This window comes from Thermobia domestica, chromosome 1 (assembly GCF_964235325.1).
Source record: "Thermobia domestica chromosome 1, izTheDome1.hap1.1, whole genome shotgun sequence".
Taxonomy (NCBI): Eukaryota; Metazoa; Arthropoda; class Insecta; order Zygentoma; family Lepismatidae; genus Thermobia; species Thermobia domestica.
The window spans coordinates 30,314,400-30,334,728 of NC_137454.1; the positions used below are offsets into that span (position 1 = coordinate 30,314,400).

At 36.9% G+C, this 20,329-nt stretch overlaps 1 protein-coding gene across 2 annotated transcripts in view; it reads right to left on the bottom strand.

The window, feature by feature from the left end:
* Positions 1-20,329, bottom strand: part of LOC145684157 (uncharacterized) — a 143,945-nt gene that overhangs the window by 68,256 nt on the left and 55,360 nt on the right. For both annotated transcript variants that reach the window (XM_081756130.1, XM_081756140.1), the window contains exons 9-11: positions 18,325-18,594; positions 13,474-13,992; positions 4,528-4,782 (exon numbers count right to left, since the gene is read on the bottom strand). In XM_081756130.1, coding sequence (XP_081612256.1) covers positions 4,528-4,782; positions 13,474-13,992; positions 18,325-18,594 — 1,044 coding nt within the window. The remainder of the gene's footprint in view (positions 1-4,527; positions 4,783-13,473; positions 13,993-18,324; positions 18,595-20,329) is intronic.

The window sequence follows — 20,329 nt, forward strand, 5'->3', positions numbered from 1 at the left end:
AGTTATGGAATGACTTCTGGAAGTCCTGGACTGTAATGGTGTTCAAGGTCCTTGTCACCATTTTCTGGATGGTGGAAACCGCCAAAAAAGCAATCATTCATTGGTGCTTTTAGTTCTTTCAGGAAGATAAATTATTATAAGAGATAAGTCAGGCAAGTATGCATGATATGGCAACACACAAACAGATTTTTGGGTCTAAAACGCAAGAACAAATACTGCAGTCAAGGAATGATGCACAAAATATGCACACAGGTTCCGCGTCTTTTAATTATTATTTGAGGAACAGTCTCCGTATTCACCCAGACGGAGTCGGATATTACCCTAAGACTTACATTCCGGTTATTTAAAATGATATCCCGCACTTCGTCGATCATTTCAGTTTATTAGTTTATTATGACAGATTTGCTTGGACCTGGACGCTCGTCACTTTCCACAGACTCACTGTTAGCACTGAACTTCTTATGTCATTCAAACACATGCCAACTAGAAAGAGACCATTCACACAAACATTTTTCAATATCTCAAATATTTCCGTTGGAGATTTCCGTAAAGGCGCACAAAACCTCACATTTTCTCTTTGTTTCTTTGTTGAAAGAGTGAAAAGGTACCACAACACTAGCCTATATGTAGCCTATATGTATGCCACACTGGCAGCCGGCCAAGTTAGAAATTTCAGCACGTGATCTCAAGATCATGTGCAAGATTCACCACTATGAACACTTTCCATGGCAAAGCTAACTTCGCAGCAAAAGGAACCAGTTTCATTTTTAGTTGCCGAACTCTATATGATGTAATAGAAATCAAGGAAGACAATAAGGAACCACGAATAATTCGATCTAGAGAAGTGATGACAACCATTCACTTACTTATGAGATTTAATAAAGCTGTAAATAAGCGGTATGTGTGAATTACACTAACCTAATGGCATCGACGTTCGCATCTTATGAATCTATCGTTCGAAGATGGTTTCATGGCCAGCGACGCAATTAAGCTAGTTGTCGCCCGGAAAAAAAAAAAAAAAAAAAAAAAAAAAAATTCGCCTTAGAGCCCCCTCCCCTCTGACCAACCAAACCAAAATGCTCCCCGATTACACCTGATATTGGCATCACACAGTGATTCTCCTACTCCGTTTTTTCTTCAAGTGATAAAGCTTGATTTCAAAATACAGTACATAATTTAATTTTTAGTACAAGATAAAACACCAAACTACAGTAATTAGTATTTGATTGCCAAATAATCTGAGAGTAACATACTTGACATGTTCTTATAGTCTTATCATAACAACTGCAAATAACCATGTTTTTGATATTATATCGGTGTGTGCATATGTGTAGAACGAATCAACAGTTTGTTACTTTAAAATAGAATATTTAATTATGACAAACAGTCAAGCTGTTGTCTCGAGTATTATACTCGGACATTTTGAAAATCTCTTAAATCAATGTAAATTAAACAAAAACACAAAAAGCTGGAACAAAAATTTAATTTTGCGAGCTCTTTTGGCTGCAAAATTTTTTACAATGTCCTCAAAAGATAGCTTTGAAGCTAACTTATGCTCTAGGGATATGATCCTAAGGTTGGTGAGTCATTATTGTAGTAATTGTAGTTTCTGAGGTATTTTTTTATTCTTTAGTTTGCTAAAACTCCTTTCTTTACATTATAGCGAAGATAAATAAATATCTGCCCAGTTTTGCGTCCCCATTCCGACGCCCGCTTGCCCCCTTAGTTACGTCACCGTTCGTGGCCTGAGGAAGTTTCCCAAGCTTCATTAAAAATTTAGGAATGATCTACCCAAGGGGCTAGAGATCGATATTTAGGAGACACTCAAAGTACATTTGAAGTACGAAACAAAATCAATCTTGAAGGGATAAAACTGAAACGTTTCCACTCTCGACTGTGCCTTAAAATTTCCATTCCTTATCTTTAATTTTCATTAGGTAAAGTCAGAGAAATGAGCATAATTCATCAAAAAATTAAATATTTAATTTAATGTCTTACGGTTGTGTTCTTTAAGCTAAAAGAGACAGATGATTACTGGAAGTGAAGAATTATGAAAGAGTAGGTGAAACTGAGAATGTGAAGAACCCCCCCCCCCAAAAAAAAAAAAAAAAAAACATAAACATGATACTGTCTACCAAGGGCGCCGATTTCTCTGTAAATTTGGGGGGAGGGGGCATTCAGATGCAGAAGGCATATATATGAGGATTTTAAGACGAATTGCATTCAAATTATGCCAAATATTGTATATTCATAAATACAATAGGGGGGCCCACATGAGCTTTGAAGGGGGGGGGGGGCTTGCTCTCCACAACAAACTCACAATGGTCTACGATCAAACCAGGGACCCCTTGCACTAGAAGTAAGCACCCTACCACTGTGGACGTACCTCCTTACATATTCTCTAATAGTTATTCTCATATAGCAGGTCTTGTCGAACCGTGGCCAACTGACTAAATTTTATATTTAAGCTTCGTAAGAAAAAGTATTCATTTTTGTGAAATCAGTCGGGTCTCAAACAGAACAACAAACATTGTTGTTATGCCAAACAACATTATCGTGGACCGACGGATTCATTTTTACAGAAACTATGAACAGAATGCATTATTTTAAAAGGAAAATGAAGTGAACGGATCGAATATCCTACTTAGAAGGCAGCTTTTAAATACTTTGCCAGTGGCGGCTTTTAAGAATCTAAGGGAAGAAACATATATAATTACTGTATCCAAGAATTACAGGAATTGGGACAATAGTAAGATTTCTTCCTTTAGCTTGTAGCGAAGATGCGACTTCTCTTAAGGTCCATCACTGTCCTTTTCAGGATTGTACCTTATTCGAAGTGTAATTTTCAACATGGATTTTTAAAATAAAACTAAGTATAGGAAAGTGAAATTCAACGTATTTTTTATAGAGTAAATTCGGATTCGGTATACATAAAACATGTTATTATTATTATTATTATTATTATTATTATTATTATTAAATTGTATAGCAACCTGATTCCGTATAGGTAATCGTAATCTGATTTTTTAAATTGATCAATTAATTTAAGTCATAATTTTAAACACTAATCATTTCTAACATTATTTTGATGGTGTCTCTAAATTTTGAGGCTATGACATGATATGTACCAGTAATATGACAAGCATTATAATCAGAATTTTAAAAAATGATGTTGAAATGCATATTGTGTTATGAGATTCTTTCCGCTCGAGGCTGAGAGTGCAGCGCGTACCCATCACCAAATGATACAGTAGTTGGCTGGATATCAGCTCGGTAAAGGGCTGTAAATAGTAGAACAGAAAGTAAACAGCGACTAGCAACCCCGTTTTCTTTAATCTATGAACATATATTAATAATATCTCTTCTTGGGATTGGAACTGCAATACATACACACTTTAAATAAGTAATTGAAATTATTTATAATTAATATTTAAAGAAAATTAAAATTCTTACTTATTTCCGCTGCTGGCTAAGAAAGCCGCGCGGTTAATATTGAAAGTTCCTACACGTAACATGTGGGAGTGCAACGAAGTCTACATTTCAATCCCAGACGAAGTATGCAGTGTAAGATACGTTTCCCAATAGCTGAAAAGTCGTTGATGCACTTTCCAATGCAGTTACAATGTATGCACAAGTGCTGATCCTGAGGTTTGAGGAAGTCCCAGCAGCTCAAAGTTAGTTTCGGCCTTAAGGATCTGATATCTTTGCTTCGATATCCAAGCGATGAAACACACGTAACTCATCTAAACGTCCCCCTCCCAAATTAACGACGCAGCTGGATGTGTTCTAATTTCGAACATAGCTTCAGTGTAGAGTTGAACAGTCCTGTTTTCCTTCATCTAATAACATTCTTAAACGACATTTCTCCTTAAACATTGAATTCAGTGCGCTGATTTGGGGTTTCGCATCCCGTCAGCAGTAAAGCTATACGAGATATGGACCTACAGTTTATCGTGAGATCCGAAACACATAAGCTCGCGCCGGGAATCCAACATGGGTATATGCTAACATATACCCATGAAGTGGCATCGAAACTGGAAAACATAATAAATAATAATAGTAATAAAAAGTATTTTTTTAAAAATAATGACACTCAATATTTTGCTTTTTCTTTCTTTCTTTTCGCTGTTGAGTGGCAGTTAGTATCGATGTGAGGAACAGTCTATGAAATGGAATAGAAGTCGTGCTTTCTCCTTAGATCGTATATTTCATATGATCATGGTTATACAGTAGACTGAAATACTATGGAAAAGGAATTCTAAATATAATTGATATGTATAATTCTAGTTGCAAGGTAAATTTTATGTCTTTATATTTTTAAATAATGAACATGCATTCTATAGCATGAATGAATAAATACACTGCAGGTTATTCAAACAATGCTTATCAATATATATAACCAACAACATGCTGTAGGTTTTCTTACTAGGCCAGTCATGGCACGTAACTAATCGTCATTATTATTATATAAGTTCATTGATAAAAACGAAGCTAGAAGTAAATCAATAAATGAGTAACTATACTTACCTTCCGTGGTTTTGGTAGTATGCTGGGTTTCATATTTTTGTATAATTCTAGCAACTGCGGTGAACACTGTAGATGGAACCACACTTCCAAAAGACCAAACTGAGTGTTCTGTTCTTCTTCAGAAACTATACCACAAAATTCAACAATTTCATGAATTCTAGAGTCTGCGTTGTCTATAGCATGGAGAAAACATATTTCACCCATTGCTATAATCCGGTTGTCTTCTGCCAAATGTAAATATATTGGCACACGAGTCTGAAAAAAAATAATGCTATTTTACAAGTAGTACTGCATCACTGTCACTATTAGAAGTACAGTACCGCTCAAAAGTTTTCAAAGACGCCAGATTTAAGTGAGCATCTACTATAGACCTATTATTTTGATGCGAGAACTTTGCCGCCGAGTGTCAGAGGTTCTTCTGTCCAAAGCATAAAATTTAATGATAACTGCATCGGGATCTGAGGGATATTGTAGATGATATATTTAATTTTAATTCTTAAAATCATTTCACAGAAAGATAATTTGTAATAGATATTACTGTACATAGCATAAACAAAAGGTGTGGAAAGTTAGGTAACATATTAGTTTTGTTTCAAAGATATAGACATATGAAGTCACTGCAGTGACAAAAATACGTAAGAAAAACAAGTTTCCCATGTTTTATCTTTCTTTATACCTTGTTGATATATTAACATTTTAAAAGCTAAAAGTATCATATTTTGAAAAGTGTTTACGACGGCCTATACACGGCCTTTCTGCGCTCGATGGGAGTGTATTTGTATTGCTCGTCGTTGCTGTTCTAAGGAGCAAATATTGGGCAGAAGAAATCATCGTAAACATGTTGCAAAGTATAGTATTTTTGGCTTTTAAAACGCTAACATAGTAAATTATAAAGAACTACAACACTTGTAAAACGTTGTCTTTCTTCCGAATTTATGTCACTGCATTAACTCAGTATGTCTATAGGTCTCAAACAAAACTAATATGTTACCTCACCTTCCACACTTTTGTTTATACTATGCAACCTCTATTACAAATTGTATGATCATTTTAAGAATTAAAATCAGATATATCATCTGCAATATCTCTCAGATTCCGATCCAACTGTCATCATATGTAAGACAGTTGGATCGACAGACAGAAGTACTTCTGACACACGCCGGCAAACTTCTAGTGCAAAAATAATAGATCTACAATAGACGTTCACTCAAATCCGGGGTGCTCGTATACTTTTGAGCGGTACTGTATGTGTGTCACCTGTAGAAGAAATTAAACAATACACACCATCTGGTAATTAGCAGTGTAGCTAGTCTTACCATAAATACTGTCCCAAAAGTTTTAAGTTTATTGACACAAAATGGTTAGAGGTATCTTAATATCCTAATAACATAAGTTAAAAGGGTGCATTATCAACCAATATATATTCAAAATGGCTACCATTAGCATGCACACTGTCCTTAAGTCTTCGTGGCCACCCATAAATTGCATTATACAACACACCAATTGGAAAATCTGCAGCTACCTTCCGAAGGGACCGCTTTAAACTTTCAATATCGGGATGTCTCTTCTTGCAAGCCATCTCCTGGAACTTGTATCACAACATGTAGTCCAAAGGGTTTAGGACTGGGCTTACAGAAGATCAAACTGAAATAGAAATTAAGTCCGGATCACTTGCCTTCAGCCACTGCTGGGTTGTTTGCGCCTTGTGTGCTGAGGCTGAGTCCTGCTGGAAACTCCAGTTCTGTCCATGGAAAAGGATGTTGGTGAGATTCTTAACTAGTTGAGATTCTAAACATCAGTTGACTGTTGGTGAGATTCTAAACGCTGTCTCCTGGTACACTTTGGCTGACGTTTTGACGCCCTTTTCATAGAAATGGTGCTCCGTTGTCCCCTCGTAGCTCACACCCCATCACATTATGAATTATGACTGAGGCAGGATGTTGACTCTTCTGGACCGTTGGAGCCTTTTTTACCAGTTTCTCTAGAGGATGTGGCATTTTGAGCATTGAAAGTCTCCTCAACACTGAAAATCTCTTCATCAGTGAAAAGGATTTAAAGTAGGGATGGCCAATTCCGGAATTTTTACTTTCCGGAATCCGGAAAGTAAAATCGGAAAATTCCGGAATTCGGAAAAATTCCGGATTTCGGAAAAATTCCGGAATTCGGAAAAATTCCGGATTTCGGAAAAAATCCGGAATTCAGAAAAATTCCGGAATTCGGAAAAAATCCGGATTTCGGAAAAATCCGGAATTCAGAAAAAATCCGGATTTCGGAAAAATTCCGGAATTCGGAAAAATTCCGGATTTCGGAAAAATTCCGGAATTCGGAAAAAATCCGGATTTCGGAAAAAATCCGGATTTCGGAAAAAATCCGGAATTCAGAAAAATTCCGGAATTCGGAAAAATTCCGGAATTCGGAAAAATTATTTTTTCTTTTTGTAATCCTAAGAATTTTGTTCAAATGCAAACGAACAAATTTCCTTTTTGTAATCCTAAGAATGTATGATGCAAGTTAAGCTGAAACTTACATCCTAAAGTATACACTACTCAATCTTCCCATGGTTAATGAGATGTAGTCCAAAAGTACGATGTACTCCTAATATTTAATTTTTGTTTTACTGTGATATTGTCCAGAGGTAAGACATATATCACACTGAGATAAACAACTTGACATAATGAAGATGTTATCATACGTAGTTTTCCAGAAAATCGTGAGAAACGATTTTTTATGAAGTTAAAATATGCGTCGCTTGTTGCCAGTGTGATGCAATTGATAACTTTTATGCTGGAATAGTCTTATTATTATTATTATTATTATTATTATTATTATTATTATTATTATTATTATTATTATTATTATTATTATTAATCGTTTATGTACTGTAAAAGAAAAATATGAACCGTTAAGTAGTAGATTTTATCTGTTGTTTTTTGATATCTTCTAACAGTAATAACAAATTGCTTGTAAATACGCAATGATTATCAAGGACAATGGCATATTAATGTAAGGACTACTCTGCAGACTAGCAATAAACAATAAACAATAACATAAACAATAGTCCCAAAAAAAAGTAACTAACTTGGGCACGTCAGAATATTCGCGAGAATATAGGAACGCATTGAGACTAGCAAAAAACGTGGTGTTATTATTACTCAAAGGGCCGTACGATGGAGGCTTTAACGTTAATGTTAATGGCACCAATGAGCACTTACTTGCTCTAACGGTTAACCTCACTTTTGAGATGATTCTTAGAAGTGGGCGTGTTGGCATGCAGTTGGAGTACTAACGATTTGCGTCACTATCGAACACTAACGTAGCACTAGCGACGTTTAAAGTCGAAATTGGAGTCTGACATAAGTGGCTTGTCAACTTCACGGACATTATATTTTCCTTGAATGCGAGAATTTTGCGCCCTACCACAAAAATAGGAAAAAATGCGCTCGCAATATATTTGCACTGGAATGTTTGCGCCCTACCCCAAAAAGAGGGGAAAATGCGCCGGCTATATATTTGCACTGGGATGTTAGCGCCCTACAATTCAACTTATTATTGTATTGTGTAAAGTAACTTCCACTCGCACTTGAACTAGGCTTGCCTCTCATCGTCTCAGTGAGTTACTTCATCCGTTATAATATTCCGAACAAATGAAAAAAAATACAATTTTAGTTCACTAAAGGGCAATCCATACAAATACAATTTTTCATTATACTACAAAATTTACAATAAAAGTATAAATGACTGATATATAATTATTTATTAATATAATCAAAGAGTATAATTTAATCTACAAAAGGCTGTTTGGCTCTACCCACATATCTCTGTTCACAATCCTTGAGAGTTGTTTGGCTTTTCAGGACACAAAATATAGAAAAGAAAATGTAAAGTGAATGTAAAATCAGTTCAGTAATATTATCAAGAAAACTATGTACAGTGTGTTTACTTGCTGGAATTACACTTCAAACACACAATTGCGTTCAGTCGTTCTTTCAGGAAAAATGTTCCGGGGGGCACATTTAGTATTCCGGAGGGGGGTCACTGCTGGTACTATTCTATTTATTATTATATTATAGACGTATTATTTTGGTCTCCTCCGAGGGGGCACTCTGAGAGCTCTGGGGAGGCCAGTGTTCCCCCAAAATCATCTCTGGAAGAAGCAGTGATTGCGTTGATCCGTTGTGTTCTTTTGGCTTATATTGAAGTTTATTCTCCCCTTATATAGCCACAATGAAAATAAATCACAAATGGCATGGTTGTGGGGGGAGGATTGTTTATGCTGTAATGTCAGCCCCTCCGAGGAAATGCGTAAGCTCCAATAGGTTCTTTTATTTCGCAGGGCTCAAACTTCCCGGTGGAGGTACATCGCAGGCGCAATTTTCCCTGTTCTTGAGGTAGGGCGCAAATTTCCCAGACGCAAAATTCTCGACACCGTTCGAATGACCTCGGAAGACGATATCTTTTTCAATACTTTTTTTATATTCTTTTACTCGAGATTTCTTCATAGCTTCTTATTAAAATACTTACTAATATATCCTCATTTTATTGTCCTAACCAATCAATATGGGTATGTTGTCAGTAAAATATTTAGATTGATCGAGCCTCTGGTGTGTAACCACAGTATTTCATATCATGCCCCCATTAGAAATCTTGGCTAAACGAACCAATATATGTTGCCAATAAAATAGTTTAGAATGATTGAGCCCCTGGTAAATAACCACAGTATTTCGTGACAGATCTCCCCCCCTTCCTATTACCATATTCTAGCTACGTGCCTGACTCAGCTAATTCTCTACATTCTTTACCAAGCACACATTTTCTAAAGCGGAAAATGCTCTCTAAATACCTAAGCTCATTATTTTCAGCTGATGCACAAACTGGGTAACATTCTATCTACATGAATGTTATATATGTCGATTACTGGAAACCGCTTCTCGCTATCTATTACCATATTTACTATATAATGATTAACGTTAAAACCGGAAATGGTTGATTTGTACCGCTTCCGGTTTGAATATTACATTCATCAGGGAACTCGATTCTTAACTATTGACTCTGTACATCATGGCCAAAATTGATTGGTAATCCATCAGATAGTTCTTGAGACTGTTTGTTTCACTGACGGACAGAATGAATATATGGCTATAGAGTTTTGATAAACTAAATTCGTTAATGAGTGATGATGGAACAAATATAAGAAAGGGAACCAAGAGTACCACCGGGAAAATTTTCGAACACAAAATTAGCCATCGAAAACCCACATGTCCTGGGTTAGAATACCATAGATGAAAACTCTACCACTGAGTCATCAATCACCCGCTTATTAGTTTTATTAATTATTATATTAATATAAATTAATGAATGCCTGCTTATGTTAATTATTGAACAATTACATTGTATATTTCGTAAAGTCAAAAATTATAAATTTGTATTTACTGTACATACAGTGAGCGCAGAAAGTATTCGTACACCTATGCTATTGAAACGAGAATGCCTGCGAAAAAGAAACAGAAAATTTAAGAAGTGTAATAACACACACAATATGAATAATGAAAACTAAGCTTTATGAATATATCAATAAAGAACCACAAAGACAAGTTTAATGGTCAGAAAGTAAATAAATTCCGTAGAAAATATATAGAGTAGACGCAAAAAGTGATCGTACACCTGACGTACGAATACGAAACAAAGATACCACAACTGGGGTTCACTAGTATTCACCTCTGTATAGCATGACGAGTAACAGAATGAGTTTAGTTGTGAATAGGAGTGAAAAAACTGCACGGTGGGCTGTCGAAATGGGAAGCAACCGAACAGAAACAAATGAGGAGACAAGAAAAGTAATTATTAAAGTGCATAAGAAGGGTAAGTCTTTGAGAAAGATAGCAAACCTCAGGGGCAGATCCAGAGGGGGGCGATCGGGGCCATTGCCCCCCCCCCCACATGAGGAAACTTTCTTATTTTATATATAAATAAACCCATCCATAACAAGTTTGGAGCTCTTAAAAGTAGCAGTATTACTGCCGACCGCCCCTTCCCCAGAAGTCCGTCCTGGATCCGCCCCTGTATAGAGTAGCCACAATCGAGTATTTTCCGCTGTATGTTTGGAGTCGTTGTCTTGCTGAACAATAAATTGTTTTCAAGAACCATCTTCTGCGCACTAGTATGGAGATATTCCTTTAATATGTTAATATACACTTTGTGGATCATCACTCCATCGATAAGGTGGAGACGACCCACTCCTGAGGCACTCATACAACCCCAGACGAGCACGGACCCTCCTCCGTGTCTTACTTTAGAGACGAGATTTTGAGGATTCATCTCTGTATTCACCTTGCGCCATACCATACGCCTCCCATTGGACTCGATAAAATTAAATTTATTTTCGTCCGAAAATATGACCCTGTTCCAGAAAGAAGCCTGATCCCTTATCTTTATACTCTTTTTCAAACTTTAGTCTCTTTATACGATTTGTCTTGTTCACCCAGAACATTTTCCTGGCTATCCGACCATGATACCCTGCAAATATTCCGCACTGTACTGGCTGATACTTTAACACCGCGTGTTTCCAGATCCGTTGCCAATTGCACAGCACTACTTTTTGGAACCTTTTTTCTTTCCCTAATAATGTAACGTTTAACTTGTTCACTCAACACTCTTGGTCTTCCAGTTCTTTTTTTATTATTTTTTTAATTATTTTTTTTATTATTTTTTTTCATGGTTTCGCACAGTGATAGAAACATTATACATCGCAATTATTGTTTGTACTGTTGAACAAGGCCTGTCTGCAAGGTTTGCCAGGGGCGGATCCAGGACGGACTTCTGGGGGGGGCGGTCGGCGGTAATACTGCTACTTTTAAGAGCTCCAAACTTGTTATGGATGGGTTTATTTATATATAAAATAAGAGTTTCCTCTTGTGGGGGGGAAGCGATCGTCCCCCTCTGGACCCGCCCCTGACTCTATAATACCTTGAAACAGCTTCGCACACCTCCCCAATCCCCAGACATGAACCCCATAGAACATCTATGATCTGTTCTGGAGACAAGAATCAGAAGGCACAGCTTGTCTACTAAAGAAGGCCTAAGAAAAGCTATTCAAGAAGAATGGGACATAATCAGTCCCGAAGCTACAGAACTACGAACTACTACAGGTGAAATCAATGCCACGAAGACTACAGACAATCATTAACGCACAGGGTAATCCCACAAAATATTAAATAACGTAATATACTTTATAAGCATTAATTCAAGCATAAGTGTACGGTGACTTTTTGCGTTTACAAAAAAGGAATTCTCTCTTTTCTTCTGAACAAAACAGTGATTGTGTTTGTTTGGCCTTTCTCTTGTATATAGAAATAAAATGTATGCATGTGTAGTCTTAATTCTGGTTATATATATATATTTTCCACCTCCCGTTCTCATGCTAGCTGTTTTCAATATAAACTATGCACGGTGTACGAACACTTTCTGCGCTCACTGTAGGTATGTTGACAATAAGCGAATGTTATTAGAATATTTGTTGAGATTTATTTTCCTTCACTGCCTTTCGCCTGATTAAAAAGTAGTTTGCAGTGCTTTGGAGCAGCTGCAGGTGGGAACGCGATAATGTTTGAGACATACCGGCGACTTTTTTGTGTGTGAAAATAAGATCTTTCTCATAAAGTAGTAAATAACTGCAGTAGCAATTGTCTACGTAAATGATAAAGACATATCCAACTACAAGAAATTAATACAGTATATATAGCCTATTCATTATTGTGTTTCTCTTTTAACAACTACTAGCTAAGGATGGCCAATTCCAGAATTTTTACTTTCCGGAATCCGGAAAGTAAAATCGGAAAAATTCCGGATTTTTTCTGAATTCCGGAATTTTTCCGAATTCCGGAATTTTTCTAAATTCCGGATTTTTTCCGAATGTCGGAATTTTTCCGAAATCCGGAATTTTTCTGAATTCCGGAATTTTTCCGAATGTCGGAATTTTTCCGAAATCCGGAATTTTTCTGAATTCCGGAATTTTTCCGAATTCCGGAATTTTTCCGAATTCCGGAATTTTTCCGAAATCCGGAATTTTTCCGAATTCCGGAAAGTAAATTTTCCGATTCCGGAAAACAAAATTTCCTGAATCCGAATTCCGGAAAATTTTGGCCATCCCTAATTTAAAGGTAGTCATTGCTGCATAACGCTTAAATAAGCGCTTTTCTTTTAGGAGTCTCTGGCGCTTCAGTTCATTTGTTAGATGTCCTTTGCGTTGTTCGTAAGCATGCAGTTCTAGATCACTTAACGTGCGAGACGTAGACATTTTCAATATCTTTAGCTCACGAGCCATAATTGACTGTTTCCTAACTGGATAAATAACACGAAAAGTCACTACAATAATAATAATAATAATAAAACAAAGCAAAAAAAAAAAAAAAACTTCAAAGAAAAGCCTCAGAGACTGTTAAGTATTCCAATTCCGCGAACAAAAGCAAGAATGAGGTAATAAGAAGCAGGATTATTATCCAAAACCTGACCGTTATTATCAGACAGTCTTAGTCGTTCTTTGAGGTCATTCTACAAAAAGATAACGAATAGTCAGTGAGGCGATATATTCTTTACAACACACACGGTTGGCACTACGCACTAAATATGTGAAATGTGAGTGTCCGATATGCAAACGTGCTACAATCACTTCATCTCGGTGAGTAGTACATGACAGAAAATAGAATAAATGTCGTGAATTAACATTACCAGACTTAGATAGAAAATACATACGCGTAGCTAAGTACATACATTTACAATATTTTATTTTTAATAGTTATTTCTATTGGAAAGTTAAAATCCACAATATGTATATGTACAATAAAAATGTAAGAAATCCACAATAAAAAGAAAATTTACACAGAACGCTACACACGAAATAAACATATCGAAAAAGCAAAATTGGTGTCCTAAAAGGAAATTAATACTTACCCGACTTAGATAATTCAAAAAGGTATCATTAACATCAATATCATATTTATAATAGCAGTCAAATTCTGCATCAGGTCCTCTCATGATGGGTGTCGTACTTCTATTTTCTCCATAAAAAGTCCACGACAAGAACACAGCAGGTGTCGCTTCTTTGAGCTCACATAGAAAGTCATGCGAAAAGACAAACTTTCCAATGTGTAGCTGCATAACGCCCTGCCTCAACATAGGAAAGGCATCTCTGTCTTCTAACATGGTCGGCAATGAAGCTGATGTTCTTTTTCCCTCTCTGTTATGAAGTTTCTCAATTTTTTTCACATGACAACATGCGCACTCGTCTTCAGGTACCTTTTGGCTTGTGCCTGGCAATTCTTGTGCAGCCTTCATGGCTTTTTTAAACCTTCCTTCAAGACTAGGCCTCTCTTCTCCCTCAAAGATTAGCTTAGACAGATGAGAAAGCACATCTTCATACTGATCTCCTTGGTGTCCACTACTTGCCATTCGTTCTAATGAGTAAATAATCTGAAAGGAAACAGGCATTAAATTTAATTTATCTGAAACATGCTTAACCGTATTTGATATTTATAGCAATAGAGAATAAAATGATAAATCTGGAGCTTATAACGAAATACAAGAGCTGGAAATGTTAATGAAATACATACTGTATATGGAAAATATTCATTGAAAAATCAACTTAACTTTAATTAGATTTAAGACCCGGAATCTGTAAACGTCATTATATTTCAAATGTTGTATTCACTGTATTCTACACGTATTTAACATATAATATTCATTCAATACATAATTGGAAATATGTTTATTACAAGCAGGAAATTAACTATGCTGTTTCTTTAATATATTTCCTGTAGTTCAATGCCCCAACACTCGTATTTGACAAGGGCGCTGATTCCACAGGAAAACAAAAAGTCTATCATACGAGTGCGTAACCACTCTTACAATGCTAATGAACTTCCTGGTCAAATTATACCAATTTTCATTATACAAATTTCACAAAAAGTGTTCAACGTGTTCCCCATTCTGGTTCCTCTGAGTTTTTAGTCACGCAAAATGTTGGCTGTAATGTTGAGGCATGCTACCACACTTCGTTCCTTGAGATGCTAAACATTCCTAATTTTCACCGAATACATAACAGACTTTATATAATAGTCCAGTGGCGTCAGGTCAGAGAAACGAGCAGGTCATTCCACAGCACCTCGCCGACCACTCCACGCATTGGGAAACTGTTGATAGAGGTACTCACGGACACATGTATTGTAATGGGGTAGGGCGCTGTCCTGCTGGAAACACTTAAAGAATGACCCATCCTCCGACAGCAGTGATGCCAAGATATTCTTTTTTAATATACACCGATAACACATCGCCGTCAGAGTCTTCGTCGATGAAGAATGGACCTATAACGCGAGTCTTACACATCACACCACACCATCACCTTGCCGAGAACACACCTGTGGATGTATCAAATTAATGTGGATTACTATCCGACCACTACTGCACGTTCTGTTTGTTAACCTCGCCACTCATAAAACTTTGCCTCATCAATAAACAATACGTCAGAGGTGAATATGAGGTTTTGTCATAGCTGCTCTGTGGTACACTGAGCAAATTCCAGACGACGATCTGGATCATCTTCTACAAGGTACTAGTGAAGTCGCAGTTTACAAGGGTGCCATTTATTCATTGACTTAATGCTCATGATTAAAGTGCGCTAACACCACTTTCACGGGCTATACATACTACGCATGTTTCTCTTGGAACATTTACTGAATGATGCCAACTACTCCCACAGTTGTTGCTTTGTCTGTCGCCATGTGTGGTCTTGGGTCGATCTTCCACAGATTTGGATACTTGGAATTTCTTTAGCAGTCCTTTCCGAATGATGGCGGTTAAAATCGCCTGCAATCACCCTGGTCCTTCGTTCTCCAGAGATCAGCACGATCTCAATGCGCTCTGCATACGGCAAGCTCAGCTTCTGCTAATAAGTCACCTGCAATGACAGAAACAAAGAAACAGTCATAGTTTCCTAGTCATGGTTAGCACTTGAGCAAAAATAACAAAGCCAATCATCTTCTACAAAAATCTGCTATTAGAATGACATATTACATGCTATGGTTTCCATTTAAGATAATGAGGTAAAATTCAAGATGGCGGACGTTATTATGACGTGTCCCCAAATGTTTATCCCCATTTCTATTCCCCACCTACATTGTTGCTTTGGTTATATTTTGCAGCGTTTACCACCTTTTAGGGTGTTTCCATACTTTGGGAGTACCTTGTATAAAGTTTCATTAAACTTGGCAAATGTCTCCATTTTTGAGCGATAAAAGACAAAGGCAAAACACACACTTGGATGCATTATTGTACAATCACGAATGTCACAGCTGATAGTGCTTCCTATTGGCTATAAGATTAGCGTACTCACCTTCGAAACAGAAAATCCAGACTCGACTCTCGATGAGGGCTCATGTGGTTCGGATTCCAAGTTAAGCTGTAAGTGCACGACGTGTATAGCCCCGGTGCACAAAGGGAGGATAAACTTTAATTCAACCAACCAGCTAACGTTGTTCTCGAACTAAACTCTACTAGCAAGTAAGAAACAGCACAAAAAGAAATTGTCTTGTGTTGACCTTTATGTTCACAGTTGCATTAGTATTCTCTCTAAGTCTTCTAAATGAATAGTACAACAACAAAAACAACAATTTAATGTGGTGATAGAACAATAACGCAACCAAAAAATAGTTAAACTCCACATCATTTTCTATAACGTTTCAAAACAAGAAAAACTTTACTAAAATTTTATTTCACTTTATAAGAAAGAAAAGCCGAGCAAAATTCCTTCTTCTTTCTCACCTCAACAATAGGTTGGTGCAACATGGAAATTTTAAAACTTTTCTCTCTCTTGAGAGATCTGTTTTATGCTTTGATAAGGTATCTTCTTCGTAACTGCTTCTAGATATTCTATTCTTGGTCTTCCTCTTCCTGGTTTTCCTTCTGCCTTTCACTTTATCGGCACGGTGATCCAATCGGAGTGCCGAATAAGATGGCCAAGCATGCTGTTTTTTCTTTTTCCTATTATTTTCATGATCTGTCCTTCATTAGCTTCCTTTAGTACGTCTTCATTCCTTTTCCTTTCGGTCCATGATATGCACAGCATTCTGCGCCAACACATTTCAAATGCTTCCAGTTTGGATATTTAAGCTTTTCTCAATGTCAATGTCTCTGGTTTGTAAAGCGCCACGCTCCATACCAGATCCTTAATAAATCGTTTTCGAACTAATTAAAAAAATGGTAGAAAGGGAAGTAAATTTTACGTCAATTTCCAGAGTTCTGAAAAAATATATAAATTCTACGTTTTTCAGGACACATACGACCTCAGAACAGACAAGAGATCAACCAACTTTAAAGTTAGTTACTTTTCTTTAAAGTTAGTTACGACCTACTTAACACAATAGTGCAAATGCATTTGTACTTTATTCTTTTCATACTTTCATTTGTAACAAGGGATCTAAAATTATTTTTACGATAAAATGTTTCCAGTAGTTAAAGTGCTTTCAAAACTAAAAACAAATTGACAGCTCAAAAACACGTACACATTTGTTTTGAAGAAGGGAATCTACGTCATATAGTTATTGCGGTCAATGTCAATGTCTCTGGTTTGTAAAGCGCCACGCTCCATACCAGATCCTTAATAAATCGTTTTCGAACTAATTAAAAAAATGGTAGAAAGGGAAGTAAATTTTACGTCAATTTCCAGAGTTCTGAAAAAATATATAAATTCTACGTTTTTCAGGACACATACGACCTCAGAACAGACAAGAGATCAACCAACTTTAAAGTTAGTTACTTTTCTTTAAAGTTAGTTACGACCTACTTAACACAATAGTGCAAATGCATTTGTACTTTATTCTTTTCATACTTTCATTTGTAACAAGGGATCTAAAATTATTTTTACGATAAAATGTTTCCAGTAGTTAAAGTGCTTTCAAAACTAAAAACAAATTGACAGCTCAAAAACACGTACACATTTGTTTTGAAGAAGGGAATCTACGTCATATAGTTATTGCGGTCACTCAGCGAGGGTCGAATCACAAAGTCATTTTAGCAACAGAGGGTGGAGGGTTTACTTGGCAACAGATTTTAATATTCCAATGTTGCCGCTAGTAAACACGTGTTTTCAGAAGGAAAGAAGCTATTCGTTTCTTTGTGCGTGGAAGTGGTTAGAAAACATACACAGCCCCCCCTTCCCCAACATGCACGAACTGGGACAACAAACATATCCTTCCATCCATCCGATCAAACCAATATTTAGAGATTTTCCTTTTTGCTAAGACTCACAGACAGGACAGTCCAGTGGACATGACTCACCGGAATGCGCACGAAGTGGCAACAGCGTACCACGTGCTTCTCCAAACGTCAATTTGTTTCTAGTTTTGAAAACACTTTAGTACACTACATTGTTATGTTGACACACCAGCTTCGGATAGAAAATTTGTTACTTTACTTCTGTTGACACAAATTACGAGTATTTTATACATGAATTACTATGAAGAAAAGTGAGAAGTTTTAATGAATCCATAGCGCTTTCAAACTATTAATTAATTGCATCCTATAATAAGTAATCTCTTTCTTTTAACTCACGGAAAGTTTATGGTTCTGATTGAAAATAGTTGTGTCAATACAACATTATTGCATATACCCTGCCTTTTGGCTGAAACGACTCTTCATATCTTTAAAAAAAATGATATTTTATAATTGACGTCGCATTCCTCGGTGTAGATTTATTTTAGGAGGACTGTACTCATTATGGCTATAAATATATAGAATCGACCGTCTTACCTCCTGTTTATACAAGTTGTTTAAACTTGTTTGCATCCGAAGCATCTCTCTACATTTCTCCAACTCCCTCGCTGTATCCAATAACACAGATTTATCCTCGTTGCCCTCAAACCATTTGCTCCAGGGAAACCGAGAGGTATGAGCAGTCTCTAGCATTGGGTCCTCATCTAAAAGCATTTCCGATGCCTCTTTGCTCGTTACACTGCATTGTTTATCACTTGACCAAAGCCTCATTAACTCATCGCTACTAGGAAACTCGAAAGCACCGCTCTGAAATAAATATTTTGGAATTAATTATCTCCAAATACTGTATATATGGTGTGCAAAAGGTTCGTCAAAAAAATACGTATAACAAACCTTACATATAAATACACATACTACCTTGGTCATAGTAATCAATATCTTTAATATCCTCCATACAACAAACCTAGAGAAAGCAAAACTCCCCCTAAGTTACATACTATCTTTGGTGTATATCGTTATTTTTAACCTTGAATTTTTCAATTTCACTCAAAATGGAGTTGATCATGTTGATTTCTGAAACCCTCACCTATAATTCTTGAAATTCCAGTAAGGTTCCATATACTTACACGAACTGGAAGTCACGTATTTTCACTACAAAACATGTGTTTTTACAATTATAAACAAACAGTGGCAGATGACAAGAAGGAGACTATACCTCCAGGGAGAAACGAAAAGGATTCGGAAAACTACGAAAGCCGACTACTTCCCTATGGACTTTTCCTTCAAGAAGATGGCTATAAAAAAGGACGACGGAAAAAAATGAAACCAATTTTTTACGTCCCACGGGTATGCCGGCTAGGCTAATGGAGACGGTGTTGATGAAAAGTGAATGAAATGGTGGAATGCAGGAAGTGGGAGGAAACAGAAGAACTCCGAGAAAACCCACGTACACGGTGTTTGTCTACCACAAAGTTCACTTGGCGCAAACTGGGATCGAACCAAGGACCCCCATGCACTAGAGATGAACACTCTACCACTGAGCCACCACGGCCACACAAAGAGGACGACGGAACTAAGAAAGTATCAGACCAGTGGTGATCACTAACCTACCAAAACCTTCTTCCGAGGTCGCCATGGGCTACGGAGACTTCCTTTAATACCAACTCCTAAGGTTGCTATATGGTACCTAAGGACGGAATATGGTCTGCACGGGCCGGAATTTTTAGCCCGGGGAAGGTCCAGCCCGTGAATTTACAACATGAGGCCCGACCCGAGTCCAAAATATGTTTTAGCATTTGGCCCGAGCCCGGCCCGTGTTTGGTGTGATAATCAAATGAGCCCGAAATAAGCCCGAAATACAGAAACTTAATAATTAAAGCAAAATTGTATTTTTATTTACAGCAATTAGAGGTTTAATTTTGCAGTTGTGCTTTAAAAGTTCTCCAGAAAGAACGGTCCAATAAACATCATTGTACAGTATATTTACAAAGTTAGGTCCGAAAAGGCCCGAGAAATATGGTTGTATATTTAAAAATTTACGCCCGAGCCCGGCCCGGGCTCAAAGTGATACATGCTTTGCGAGCCCGAGCCTGTGCAGACCTCTATCCTGGAGCTGGTATGAGCTACGGAGTATAATCGATTCTGTCTGAGGCCGCTGTGGGCTAAGACAAATATTCTTTATTCCGACGTCACTTCGCGTGCCGAGGAATTTTGCACTTACTGTACACTGGAAACATTTAAGACTTGGAGCAAAGACTTACTTAAAGAACTTTGTAAATATTTTTTTAAAAAGACATTCTTTTCATAATAAAGAGGTGAAGGGTTGAAATTACATATAAATTATTCAGACTCTACCTACAGAACATTGCAATATCTACATACAGCGCACTTACAAATGAATTTCTATAGTTTTACGTTCCACGATTATCCTCTTAGACTAAAGGAGAGGGATGATTAATGAAAGTGAATATTAAATAATTGGTGAAATTAGAGTTGAGTTGATTCTGAGTTTAACGTCCCGTTCAGCAGCGAGGCTATATGA